The 14,914-nt window shown below is 41.7% G+C and overlaps 1 protein-coding gene across 2 annotated transcripts in view; it reads left to right on the top strand.

The window, feature by feature from the left end:
* The window catches only part of LOC130494066 (very-long-chain enoyl-CoA reductase-like), a 43,182-nt gene extending 33,671 nt beyond the window's left edge, over nt 1-9,511 (top strand). The window contains exons 8-13 of one of the 2 annotated variants that reach the window (XM_056867712.1): nt 5,709-5,781; nt 5,876-5,919; nt 6,903-6,966; nt 8,045-8,133; nt 9,185-9,230; nt 9,325-9,511. In XM_056867712.1, the coding sequence (XP_056723690.1) occupies nt 5,709-5,781; nt 5,876-5,919; nt 6,903-6,966; nt 8,045-8,133; nt 9,185-9,230; nt 9,325-9,452 (444 nt within the window). In that variant the 3' untranslated portion in view covers nt 9,453-9,511. The remainder of the gene's footprint in view (nt 1-5,708; nt 5,782-5,875; nt 5,920-6,902; nt 6,967-8,044; nt 8,134-9,184; nt 9,231-9,324) is intronic. The other variant, XM_056867713.1, reaches the window with a different exon arrangement.
* Nucleotides 9,512-14,914: the final 5,403 nt, after the last annotated feature.

Below are 14,914 nucleotides of genomic sequence, written 5' to 3' on the forward strand. Positions count from 1 at the left end.
ATCAGCTGAACAGAACTCCCCCCACCCCTGCAACCCATTGATCTTGGAGGATCAGTGCTGCAGTGCTTCTTTCAGGGACCCTGCGGAACGATGTGGGGGAGACCTGCAATGGAAATGAGGAATTGGTGGAAATTGCCAGTTAAGTCTGGATACAACCCATTGTGCAGAATAGATATCATTAGTAATTCCTGTTACATGAAAATGGCTTAGTGAGAACATTTTACTTAATGTAAATGATGAAAATTATAATTACTTGTTACACTGGTATGATATAGATTTTTGTAAGCTCTAGCCCTGCGGCAAACCCATAAACAGATTTCAGCAGACGGCAAATCCACGAAAGCAGTTTTATTGGTTAGAATCGACAGGTTTCAGAAGCCATATTCAAAAGGACACTAGTAAGGGGCAAAGGCAAGGTACATAGCATATATGGAAGAGCAAAAGGAGATAACTGGTAACCCAGGCAACCCCCCTCCCAGAGGCAGGAAGGAGTACTTGGCGATTCCCACAGTATGGGAATCTATGAAGACTAAACACGGGGCATAGACTGGCCTTGGACAGAATAGCACAACAGCACCTGGAAGCAGCACAATCGCACTACCGCATACCATCCTCATGGCCTGCTGCTGACATTTTTTTGCTTTCGTGATTTGCTATGCCTGGCCTGCAAGAACACATCTTCTAATTACCAACAATTGAAAAAACTGAATGCGTAACGGGTCACCTGCATAAACATGCACCTTGATGGGCCCCTGGGGTTCGGTGATCTTTTCACCCTTTTATGAGGGATAAATCTTACAGGATTTGAGTGCAGGATCCTGTCACGCATACAATATTTCTGGGTGACAAACATGTGAACTAGCTGTATGAAATCACGTGATGCTGATGCTCTACTGCTGAACTGTTTATTACTACAGACTTCCTGCATAGAGGATACATTTGCAGACTACAGGTTCTCTGTAATCCTCATAGAGGTATAGGATCAATCTCTTTGATAGCACTTTAGGTGCTCTTAGTAAGTAGTTGTTCTCGTTAAGCCCCATATTTAATGACAACGTGCCTGAGGAATAGTTCAGTAGCAAGTGGCTAGTTATTTGATTACTTCTATTGATCTCACCTGAGGCAAAGGGCACTTATTCTAGAAGACTTTGCTATTCAACTAGGATTGGATTGTTATAGTAAATAATGTACGTTGCTTAAATGTGGCTGCTCACATCAATTACAGCATTTACTACTGGATCAGATCCAACACTTGAGATACTTTCTTTAAAAAAGGGTTTATGTCTCTAAAGTACATCAGCAATGATGAGAACATCACTGTTCTTAGCCGGGGTAACTTGGATGATCAACCACTGCTCTGATTATTGGCCTAGGGGGTAGGCAAGAAAATGAGCATGACTTTTTGTAACATATTCAGTTGAAGAGAGAAATTCCTGCCCTATGGCTGCGACTTGACGGCACTTCACACACACACACACACACACACACACACACACACACACACACACACACACACACACACACATATATGGTCCATAGCTATGCAATACAGAAAGAAGACAACATATTTTAGTAGTAGTTACACTTGGTATGTTCAGTACAAACTTGCCTCTTTTTTTTCTGTGTGAGCTCTGACAAACCAGTCTGTGAAGATTTTAATATGGTTCTGTTTAAATCAGGGGAAAGCTGCCTGTGGCGGGCACAGATTGGCTAGTGACCATTCCAAAAATGCTACTTTAAGAATTTGTTTTTAAAAAGGCAGCCCAGCGGAAGCATAGGGGAAGGGACAAGAACGATAGCTGAACTGGCACCTAGCCTGTTGCAACGTTTGTATGCAAAACTGATGTCATACCATGAGTGAAGACCCCAGTGTGACCACTGTTAAAGCGTGACATGTGCCTCTGCCTGTTGATGACAAAAGGCTGAACCCTAGCTATCCATGTTGTTGCTGCCGTTCCTTGTTGATCTTGGGACCTGTAGGCCAGTGTAAACTTCGGAGAGTTAACATATGTTGTTTTCTTTCTCCTTCTCTTGTTCAGTCCTTTCTACGTATCCATTCAGTGTATAAGAGGAGGCACCTAGTAAGACAGATAACAACATCCTAGAGCAGCTGGATCAGCATTTGAAAAAGGAAACATTGTTGTGCTGCTAGGTTTGCTTAAGGTGTGCTTATGCGGAGCCCAGTGATGGATGAAAGAAGATTGGCAGATATATCTTGTTCGGCCTTAGTGGACTGAAAGAAGAGGCAATGCTGCAAAATAAGTGATATTTTCCAGCCTAATTCTTTTTTATTATTTATGTCAGTATTTATATACCTCCGCCAATGTTCATAACACTTTACAAACCTAATCCAAAATCAGGTCCCAGCCCTGAAGAGTTTACAGATTACATTTAGAGAGGGCAGGGAAATGTGTGTGTGTGTGTTTGTGTGTGTGTGTGTGTGTGGGGGGGTAACAATGAGAGGTAATGCCTTTCTGTTCTCCCACAGGGTCAAAAAAGAATTTAGGATTTTTTTTTTACCCAGTATAAGTATTGACTATTTTAGCAAAATCTGGGATTCTGCACCTATTACAGGTGTCCAGTTTAGCATAGTAAATCTCTAAATCTTTCTTGATTAGATTTCAGTTGTTGTTGTTGTTTTGCTGTCAAGTCACAACTGACTTATGGCGATCCCTTATGGGGTTTGCAAGGCAAGAGACTTTCAGAGGTGGTTTGCCATTGCCTGCCTCAGCATCACAGCCCTGGTTTTCCTTGGTGGTCTCCCTTCCAAATACTAGCCAGAGCCGACCCTGCTTAGCTTCTGATGAGATCAGGCTAGTCAGGTTTCATCCCATATTTCCTGTATTTCAAAGGCCCTTGATCCTGCTGTATCTTTCTCCTGCCCGTACTTCCTACATAACAGACTTGCCTAGTTAGGAGTAAGCAACTAACGGTACTGGAAAAGTGGGCTCTAGCCCAACTCTTGCTGGAATAAAATGTTGTTAGTCTTTATGATACCACAAGACTCATTTTTATTTTTGCTGCAGCAGCAAATCACAGCTGCCCCTTTTAGGTGTTACTGCAGTTAGGACTAGGGCTAAGGGGTTAGTTAACGGAAAGGATTCATGAAAGACTTGTGGTTTGGAGGTGGCTTTCTTTTCCTTGGTCAGCTTCATAATCAACATTTTAAAAATGCCTTTACTTTTAAGTTCAGGAATATGTACCCCCCACCCCCATCATGGCAATGGTATGTTTAGAGTGTGAGAAAGGCTGAGGACTAAACCAGACATCACACAAGAGATATGTGAAAATTTCCCCAAAGTATAGGATTTTTTAAAACTGAAAAGCAGCCCTCAGAAGTTATGATCCGGCATGAAGGAGGCACTTTAAACTCTTCCCCTTTCTGCTTCTTGTTCATTCAGAACTGCTTCCTTTCCCATTGCTTTTCTGTAGGGTCCCTGTATCATTTGTCCCATGAACTGAAAAGCAGCTTCAGAAGAGTCACGTCAGCAAGAGAAGGGGTTAAGTGAACCCTCTCTCTGCTCTTCCAGTGGTGAAACTGGCAGTGGCAGCTTCTCAGCCAAACAATCTGGAGGCTGTTCTTGCATCTCCTGCGTAGTTTGGCCATGATAGTATCTGCTAAGACCAACTGATTAGTTGGTGGTAGGTCTTGGTTTTTAATCTAGCTCTTTCCCCTCTAGGCCCAGAACTCTGTTGACTGAGCCTGGCTATAACAACATATATTTTCAGTGTCATCTTGGCAAACTGGGGAATCAGATTTTAATGAGCTTGGTAAAGGTAAAGGTCCCCTGTGCAAGCACCGGGTCATTCCTGACCCATGGGGTGACGTCACATCCCGAAGTTTACTAGGCAGACTTTGTTTACAAAGTGGTTTGCCAGTGCCTTCCCCAGTCATCTTCCCTTTACCCCCAGCAAGCTGGGTACTCATTTTACCGACCTCGGAAGGATGGAAGGCTGAGTCAACCTTGAGCCGGCTACCTGAAACCGACTTCCATCGGGATCGAACTCAGGTCGTGAGCAGAGCTTTTGACTGCAGTACTGCAGCTTAACACTCTGCGCCACGGGGCTCCTGAGCTTGGTGGAGAATGGGAAATCACAGATTGTTACGTTCCTGGGATGACTTCCTCCATGGCTGGCAATTTGGTGAAGCTGGAGGTGCTTTACTACAATGGTGCAGCAATAAACTGCTATACCTGGTTCCAGACCACATAAAGAGCCCACTGGAAGGATTCCCCCCCCATCTTAAACAAGCCCCTTGAGTGGCACAGCTATGCCTCCTTGGGAAGAGTACTGGCAAGGGAACAATGATGGCTACAGCAAAGTGCCAGAGCTTGACCTGGATTAGGTCGCTGTGATTGCTCAAGGAGTTGCTGTCCTCTCACACCAGTTGGGACCCACCCATCCAAACCTTTCATCTGCTGCCTCAGTGGACTGGAACAAATTAGTGTTGGAAGGAAAAGAAAACTACTGCCTGTTGCTGTTCTGTACAGTTAAACATTAATGCAAAAGGCTTGTATGGGTTTGAGTTAAGTTAATGTTTAAGAGACCATGATTACTACATCAGAGATTTTAGGAACGCAGCAGGTTGTTCATTCTTCCACCCACTTAATGGAATTGCCATAGCTTTCTTTGGAGTCCTTTGGTGCCTTCTCTTGCAAGAAAGTGCAAGGATGAAAACATACTGCATTTGGGGCTATGTTTTTATCAGATGGGTGGTTACACTGGCCACGAGATTAGAATGATTTTGAAGCATGTGGGTGTGATAAACTTTCAACTACAAGGTACTGGAAAACAGGTGGTGGTTTAAAAATTAACTAATATGATGTGTGACCCCTGAAATGTTTTTTTCCCCCTCACTTCAAAAAAAATACCTCTTTCTTTCCTTCCAGTTCCCATATTTATAAACTTGGGGGTGGGGGTTGGCCTTGTTGGTAATGGCGCAAAATTGGTGCAAAATGTTAACAAGCGATGGATTGAAAAACCTCTGTATCAGTCCATATTTAAAAGTTCCTTTGCTTAGTAACAAAACGGTCATCTTTATGTTTTGCAAGGATGTGTCGCGAGGACCTTTAAAAAGGGCAGGGAAGCATAAGGTGGCTCTATGCACTCTGCTCACAGAGGTTTATTTCACTCATGCTCACCATTGGGTTTACTTTCAGTAAAAGCAAGACCACCCAGTGGAAGATTCCCAAGGAAACATCTATGTCAGCAGTGAAATACTTCATTCCATGAGTGTGAATGACAGCCATTCACTTATATGGGAGAAAGTAAAAATATGTGCACTGGGAAACACTGGGGTAGAAGGCTTTTAAAATTTTAAATGGGGCTTTTCGTCCCATAGAGAACAGCTAGGCTGCGCCTGTGCTGGGCTGAAAGGGGACACCAGAACGGGGCACCAACACCAGCGCAGCTCCTCCCTGGCCTCCTGAGGACTTTTGTCCTCAGAAGTCAGGAATGCCCTGTAAATCTGTCCCTGGTTACTCCAGTTTTCTAGAGTAAGCTGGTTCCCAACAGTCTTGCCAATTTACAATGTTTACCTTGTTGGATAGAATTCAGTGTGAGCCACTGAGATGTGGGCAGACTCCTCTCAGCATAACTCCCCTTCATTTAGTTTCTTGGTCGCAATAGAATGTGACCATATATGTAAAATGCCAGCAGTAATCATATATAAGTTATTAATACATATAAAATGATTTTTTCAAAAATAGAATTGTTTCTACTACTGGGGATTTGCTGCCTGGCTTGCTTATTACATAAACCATCCTCTATACACACCACCCTGTAAGTAGCAAAATAATTGAGCATCTTTTGAACATTTCATTCAGAATGCTAAGCGGACAGTAAACGAAACCATCACAAATATTTTGTTTTGTAGCCTATGGACAAAAACAAGTCAATTTTGCTCTCATCATGTATCTGGTAAGTAAAATGCAGACTTAAAATATAATATTGTAAGAAATGTTCTTTATTGTTTTAGCAAGCAAACATTTCTCAATGGCTTAGGAAATTTAAACTAGGATTGATCTGGTGGATCAGCTTAATGCCATAGATATGGAATTTTGCAGGGTTCCAAACAGTTTGAAAAGGTATTGGGATTTTAGGTTTGAGAGGTTGGTTCCATACCTCAGATAAGAAACTGAATACAATTGAAAGGGCTGCTGATCCATCAACTAAATGAAACCTTGGAAGTCACATTAATGTCAATCTGATAAATTCTTATGGGTGTGGTGGCTGTTCCTATGTTTACATGAAATTTTCACCATTGATTTAGAAAGGGAGGGAGGCATATTTATTCTGCATTGGAGCACACGCTGGACTGAGGCGTAGTTCATATTGATAAAACCTTGCCATCCAAACTAGCTACACACCATTCAGTATTCCTAAACTAGTTAGCAGAATCATCAGACACCAATACAGGTTCTGCACCCTTTAAACTCATGCTGATCTTCTATTTAGGTATGGGGTGGGAGGATTGATTTAATTCTCTTCTGTGACCCTCTCCTAGGGAAACAGCTAATGGGTGTGAGGCTAGCTTGGTTTAATATATCTGAACCAGACATATATTTGCTGTGGTACTGCCAATGTAGGATGTGGGTCATCAGAAAAATAGCCTCCCTCCCCCAGTTGTCTCAACAACAATTCCAGTCCAGCTCTAGTGACCAACAATAGAGATGCATGTAACATACATTCTAATGAGCATCAAAGGGTATAACCAAACAGTTCAATTGGGGCCCAGATGAGCATTGTAATGTGGATAGGCTACATAATGGCTACGTACATGAATGGTGCTTCTCTGTGCAGACTTCCTTCGCTGGGTTGGGGTAAATATGCTTAGAACCTTATTTATTTTAAACGGTTTTTGTTGTAGGTTTTTCCCTCTCTCTCTCTCTCTTTCATTACAGACATGTGAAGCTGGAAACTTTTCTATCCACATTGCACTTAGTAATCTGAGAAAAGACAGCAAAAGCTGAGTCCTTTGTTTCTAACTTTTTAAAAAGTTACTTTGGATGTGAATAGAAACATGATAGGCTGAGTTTGCAAAGTGTAAAAGACCTCATAAGAGAAAGTCTGACCACTCTCAACTGCATTCAGAATCCTGCAAGACACTGGTGAAAATCACCTAGTACTGGTGGGCAAGTAGACCCACAGTCGTCACATTTTAGAACACAATCAAGTAGCAGATATACTTCCAAGGGGTGGCGTAACCAGGTAGCAGATATACCTTCATGGGAGTTGCTTAATGGTAGCCAGGCCCTACTTAGTAGTAGAGCATTGTGCCAAGAGACTGAGTAGTGAACCAGGGAAGTCCACGGTTGAACTGTCTTCTTGGTCCTGAATTCACTATCAATGCCACCGTAAGTAGTTTCACCCTTCTAATCAGACTTTCAATGGACTTAGAAGGGTACAACTCTGCTTATTTATTTATTTTATGATGGCGCCTCACTATAATTCAGGCTCAGTCTCCTATCTACATTGTGAAAATAACACCATTCTCTATACCACTGAATGGGTGGCATTCATGTATATAGAGTACAATTCAGGGACATCATTAGGATTGGGAGTAAACCTACTGATTGCCTCTGGTGACCGGGTTATTGAGAATCAAACTTGCTCTGTCTGCATCATAGTGGAATTCTGGATTCTGTCTGTTGATTACTCCACGATGGGATGGAATGTTTGGAACGTTTCTAGATATATAGATTATTCATTGAGACATTAAAACTTCTTAAGCACACTGTGATGCACTAAAACAGATGTAAAGGTGTTTTTACTATAAAACCAAAGAAGTGAATAAAGTACTTCTTGTCCAGCTCCTGATAAAAGATGTCCTCTCCACTCTGTCTTCCTATACAGTCCTGACCAAAGTGTGCATCCATCAGAAAGTGGGCAAATAGCAAGTAGTTCCAGCTTATTCAGACTAGCAAACTGAGTCATATGGTACACGAAGGACAGAAATGGAAATCTGGATTATTTTTCTAGAATAATTTTTCTTTACTAATTTGTAAAGTTTGTTCTGAATTTCTATGGATCTTTTAACTCATAGGATCCAAGACCTGTAAGATCCCTTATCCAACAAAGAATCCTTTCACATGGCTATTCTATTTTGTATCCTGCCCTAACTATACTTATGAGGTATGTATTTTAAATCACCAGTCAACTTTATAAGATTTAGATCTTGCTTAATGGATCTACATTTAACATGGTTATAAACCTAAACCTATCAGGGAACTTGTGGGAGTTTGAATTGCATGCAGAAAGATCATTCCATATGTAATAAAAACACTGAAATCTGTAAGCAGCTCTCATGTCCCAGATACAAGGGTTTGTATACAAGGTGCATTTAGGGCTTAAGTAACTACCTGTTACAGTTGCCACATGTCCCTCAAGCCTGATTCAGATTGGGACTGTGGCATACAGGGGACAGAGGCATCAGGCTTCCCTCCTAAGCCCTTTTCCCAATCTGAAATGGCACCTGGGAGTGCTATTTGCCTCATTATTGAAACCTACCTGTACTCCATCAGTACATATGCAGAAAATAGTGCCTTCCCTGGCTTTCAATCTGAATCTGAGCCCCCCTGTATGTTTAGGAATTTAGTTCCCAGTGGGGAACTTGCAGCTGACATCTGATTGACACTCCTCAGAGCAGATTCGGGGAGGACATGTGGAATATGTACTGTGCTGTTAGACCCATATGTAGACACTTGTTAGTATGGTACAATAGCTAGTGTTACAACAATAGCTAGTTATTTATAACAATCACTTAGTAGTTATACAAAATTATAAAAACATTTTAAAAAAACCAAAATGCTGGCACATAAAGAGAGTTAAATCAGTAAGTTAGTACTCAGTTGGGGTGGTTTATGGAAATGGAAAGACTGGGAGGATTGTGCAATTCCCCCTCCCCATTTTGCTCAAAAATTGAAGGGAAAAGGATTTGTAACTCTGCCCTAGGTGCAGAAATGTACAGTTGCAATTCTACATGACCCTCCAGATCAAGCTGCATATTCCAAACACTTTGGTTATTTTTCTGTTTGCATGCATGATTGCATTTCAGTTGTTTATCAAGGTGCTTTTGTTTATACAAACTGATGTTTGAAATAGATATGTATATTTTTTATTTAAAGGACTAGTTGTAGCAGTTTTAATCATGTGAAATAGTTCTGAATTTTCTTGGCTATTACAGTTGGGGACGTGGATTGGTTTTACTATCATGACTCAGTGCGTTCCAGGTGAATAGTATTCTTGGTTTTAAAATTTGGGAGTATTAGTCTCACCAGTGTATTTTATAAATATTTACTGTATTTCTCTCTTTGTTTTTTGTAGTGGGATTATTCACCTTACTGTGTTTCATTCAATTGACGGTCTGGGCAAAAGACAAACATTACACATATCTACGAGAGTTTAAGGACTATCCTAGTCTTCGAATGTCTATAATTCCTTTCTTATTGTAAAGTTTTATATTGAACTATAAGAAGCAAAGTAGGTGAGCTTTATGGACACAACTACAGGCCATGGGAGAGGCGAGGTGAGGTGTTCCCAGTGCATGCTGAATCTGCTCTACAGTGAGAAATCCCATGGGCTCAATGGCCCCAATCCTTCTTGTCTTTCTGAAATTGCAACATGCAGTATTGGTTCCCATTTTCCAATTGCCTCTTTGGCAATAAAGGTCTTTCAGGCCTAACTACAGCTGGCTTGACAGGATGTCGTATGCTACTGAGAGAAGGTGCTTTATGGCTGGGCCCTATATGGCAAAAAACAAACAAGAAACTGCATCATGTAATAGCCTGAAGTTCCACAAATGGGCTCATTAAAGAAGAAGACTGAAACGTATACAAAGCTGTCTTAAAGAAAGCTGATTGGGCTGCCTCCGTCAGCAGGAAATATGGCAACTTGTTCATAACATCAATGAAAGTATTACATGGGGAGAATGATGGGACTGAGAATAATGAACAATTTATACACAGTCCTGTTGGGATTATACCATTTCAGAATGCAAGGTGAGGGTTGTGCATGTGAATGTATAAGAAATTTCCTGTACAGAGAAAACTTTCACATGAAGAAGAACGGTTCTAGCCTGGCCCTTTGACCAATATGGTAGCTTCCTATACTCAGGAAGTCTCTTCTGTGGGGATTAGTATTCAAATATGCCTCTCTCTCCATAATCTGAAGTTCTAACAGGACTTTCAGTAGTACCATTCTGAAAAGAGAATCCTATTGATTTCAGTTGACTTAGAAGAGTGTAATTCTGATTAGGTTGGCACTTATATCATGCGATCATTCCATCTGCATTTGTAATCTTGGAAAACATTTGGTGCTGCAATCCTGTGCTCCCTTAATTTGGGAGTAAGACCTGTTGAAATCAGTGGGATTCACTACTGGGCAAAAACACATATAATCAGATGGTACTTAAACAAGAGGCCTAAGCTGTAGTCCTGATCGGAATGCTTCTCTTCACGTGCATCAGAGTCAAATAAAATACTGAGTTTTCTAGTGTTGTATTTCTTCATAGAGTGTGCATTCAGTTTTGAGAAGGCTCTGTGAAAACCATACTGAGAAATTAATGCACTATTGTCTTAAACACACTTTTTAGTACTTGTTTTAGACTATCAACAAAGGGGCTCTGACTGTTTCCTGACAAGATTTATTTCTCTAGAAATGATGTATAGAAAATTTTTGCAACTGTTTATAAAGAGAATATGCAATAAATTTAAGCTTATATTTTAAATTTAGTCCATATAATTACAGTTATAGAAGACAGAATGTAATTGGTTACTGAATTTTTACAATATTTTTATTTAGTACCTCACTCAAGTTAAAAAAGACATCCATCAGAGGATTAAAACACACACACATACAGACACAAAATACATATGCAAACCATAAGTCTTTGTTGCACAGCATATTGTACCTGAGAAAGGAGTTTGAGACCTACTAACTAATGTAAATAGAAAACAGTAAATCATAATTATTGACTGAAGATGAAATTCAAATCGATGTATGCCTATGTACATTTATTAGAAGCCTTTCTATTAAAAGTACTGAAGGCAACATACAAATTATATTTTCCTCGTAATATGACTGCTACTGAGAAAAGGACTTACATGGGAAATAGTATGTGAGCGCCTTCCCACTGATACAGCGGAGGGGCAGGGAAAGCTTTAACCACACCTGAGCAACCATTCAAAACGAATGCTGCATTGGCTTGGTTAAAAGCTTCCCAGATCCTATGGTGAGCCAGTTCCTCAGAAGCTTCCCCCGTGATTTTATATAGACAGTTCCCTTTCTGACAGCAATCACACTACAGTGATTACTAGGACTTCATATACTACTCTCCAATATGGTGACTGAAAAAAAATACTGTTTATTTAAATAATACTTTCCCATGACAATATGGTTCAACAAGATCCTCAGAGTGCTTAAAACACTCAAACATGTTTAAATGTTGTAAGCCACCTTAAGCTCCATAAGGAAGAAAGGCGGCTAATAAGTGTTTAAAATGAATAAACAAATAAAACAAACAAGCAGGAACCTGCAAGGACTTGTGGGGTGAATTTCCCTCTCCCCCACTATTTCCTCTTTTCCTTCTTTGAAAGCTGCCTCTCTTTCCTGCCTCATTTCCTTCCCATACACCAGCCAGCCAACCAACCTCTACCTTCTTCCCACCTTCAGTTTTCCACCCTTCCATACCCCCAGCACCCTTTACCAGGGAAAACGATCCAGTTGTGTGGTGCTGGTTGCTGGGTGGTGGGGGCAGTTGCACGATGAGGAACCAGCAAGGACTTGTGAACGGCACACATTTCCCCGCCTCAACTTACATAAATGAAGCTGCCTTATACTGAATCAGACCCATGGTCCATCAAAGTCAGTATCATCTACTCAGACTGGCAGCGGCTCTCCAGGGGCTCAGGTAGAGGTCTTTCACATCACCTACTTGCCTAGTACCTTTAACTGGAGATGCCGGGGATTGAACCTGGGACCTTCTGCATGCCAAGCAGATGCTCTACCACTGAGCCACAGCCCACTTCCCCACAATTTCCTCTTTCCTTCCACTGGGCAATTTTCATATCCTAAACCTTCCCTGCTTCCTTTTCTCCTTCCCAGGCACTCCTTTTATCTTTTGGGTTATCCCCATATTGTGTTTTTTTCTTTCAGATTTCAGATTTTTCTGCAAACTTGGGTGTTGTTCAGATTTGTAGAAAAATCAATTTTGCCAGTTTACAGCTCCAGTCACGGGACTGAAATATCCTCAGAGCTAGCTGATTTGGCTTTTAGAATATATACAAATAGGAACCCGCAAGGTATTGTGGGAGGCATCTAATTTCCCCCTCCACCACTATTTCCTCTTTCCCTTTCCTGACAGCCCTTCTCTCCTTCTCAACCTCCAGGTGGGACCTGGAGATCTGGAATCACAACAGATCTCCCAACTACAGAGATCAGTTTCCCCCTTAAGATTGCCAGCTCCAGGTTGGGAAATTCCAGGAGATTTGGGGGTGGAGCCTTTGGAGGGTGAGGTTTGGGGAGGGGAGTGACCTCAGCAGGGTATAATTCCATAGAGTCCACCCTCCAAAGCAGCCATTTTCTCCAGGGGAACTGATCTCTGTCATCCGGAGAGCAGTTGTAATTTTGCCACCTGGAGGTTGGCAACCCTAGTTCCCTTGGAGAATATGGTTGTAAACTAACAAGTCACCTGGACCAGATGGTATTCATCCTAGAGTTCTCCAAGAACTCAAATGGGAAATTGCAGAACTTCTAACGATGATATGTACCATGTCCCTAAGATCAGCGTCTGTACCAGAGGACTGGAGAATGGCCAATGTAACACTCATTTATAAAAAGGGTTCCGGAGGGATCCAGGAAATTACAGGCCAGTTAGTTCTAGGTAAATTGATGGAAAGCATTATTAAAGATAGAATTCTCAAGCATATAGAAGGACAAGCCCTGCTGAGAAGAAAACAAAAATGGCTTCTGCAAAGGTAGGTCCTGTGCCACTAACCTTTTAGAGTTTATCAAAAGTGTCAGTAAGCATGTGGACAGGAATGAGCCTGTGGACATTGTGTGTTTGGATTGCCAAAAGGTTTTTGACAAAATTCCCCCACCAAAGACTGCTAAGCAAACATCACAGTCATGGGATAAGAGGATAAGTCCTCTTACAAATTGGGAGCTGGCTACAAAACCAGGAAGCAGAGAGTAGGAATAAATGGTCAGTTGTCACAAGGGAGTGATGTGAGCACTGGGGTTCCTCAAGGATCTGTGTTGGGACCAGTGCTTTTCAACCTGGTCATCAATGATCTGGAGCTGGGGGTGGCCAAGTTTGCAGGCGACACCAAATTATTTAGGGTGGTTAAAACAAAATCAGACTGTGAAGAGCTCCAAAAGGATCTCTAAAAACTGGAGGGATGGGCATTAAAATGGCAAATGAGATTCAATGTGAGCAAGTGTAAAGTGATGCATATTGGGGCAAAAAATCCCAACTTCACATATTCACTCATGGGAACTGTGCTGGCAGAGCCTGGGGAGGGTGGGGTTAGGAGGGGAGGGACCTCAGAGGGGTATAATGACATGTGCTTTGGAGGGTGATGTCTAAGGTGGAGATCTCCCAGAATTACAACGGAACTCCAGGCAACAGAGATCTGTCCCTCTGCTCTGAGGGTGGACTCCATGGCATTATATTCTGCTGAGGCCTCTCTCCTCTCCAAATCCTGCCCTCCTCAAACTCTACCACAAAATCTCCAGGAATTTCCCAAACTGGAGCAGGCAACCCTAGCAGCCTGGCCACTATGAGTCCTTCCTCAGAGGCCAAAATTGGCCTGGAAAGCATTCTGCCCTGTCCTCTGCCTTTTTTACTCACATAAACCCAGCCTGGAATACTGTGGTTGCCTAGCAACAGCCATTGAGGGAACCTGTTGCTTTGATCATTTTTGTGTTTTTTAAACCCCCAAATGTATTTGTTTAGATTTCACATTTTTCTGCAAACCTATGGCCCTTTTCAGGTTTGTAGAAAGATATGTCTTGCCCGTTCACAGCTCCAGTCAACAGACTTAAGTATCCTTAGATTTGGCCAACTTTACTATTAATATATAGATGCGATGCAACCCAATAATAACAGAGGTTGATTAAGCTGGAGGTTAAAGTAATTCACTCAAAGTATGAGAAGCTCCTGGTAACCAAACTTTAGCAATGGTGTGAAAAATAATAGCCCCTTGGGGATCTCTTGCTCATGGGTTTCCTATTGATTTCAATGAGAGTTACACACAGTATGGGAGCTAGAGTCCAAAATCCATACCGCCATCTGCAGATGTGGGAAAAATGGCACACATGTAAACCTCAACACTAGTATGCATCATGGGGCCTAAGTGGAATTTAAGTAGTATCCATGCTTTGGAATTCTCACCCTAAATGCTAACATGTTTTCACAAGTTACACTTATAAACTAGCAGAGGTGAACCATGAATGCACCTTGGGAGAAGGAATGTTTCCTGCATTCATAAACTTTGCAGTTCCATAGCTGGCCATGAAACCCTGTGAGCTCATTGGTCTGCTAGCCATAGTCAGTGTCTGCCCAGATTTTGACAGGACAAAACAAAACACAGCTTGTAATTGTCAGCAAGTCCTAGTTTGGTCCAAAACAGAAATACTACAGCGCTACTTTTAAAACATGTGCTTTTGATGGAAGTGATGGGCTTGCATACACGGTTTTTTAAAAAGTGCACGTACACAAAAGTGATTTTGTATGAAACCCTATTCTGATTTTGTATCAACCCATTTTGTATCAAAGCTGACTCGTCTGACCTCATTACTATTTTCCACGGGTACTGCTATGTTTAACTGCTGTGTTGTGAAAAGCTTATCCCGTGATTGCAGTACTCTGGCATGGCAGGATCCTCAGCTAAGAAGGGCTCTTTCAGCTGATGCA

Source organism: Euleptes europaea, chromosome 2 (assembly GCF_029931775.1).
Source record: "Euleptes europaea isolate rEulEur1 chromosome 2, rEulEur1.hap1, whole genome shotgun sequence".
Classification (NCBI taxonomy): Eukaryota; Metazoa; Chordata; class Lepidosauria; order Squamata; family Sphaerodactylidae; genus Euleptes; species Euleptes europaea.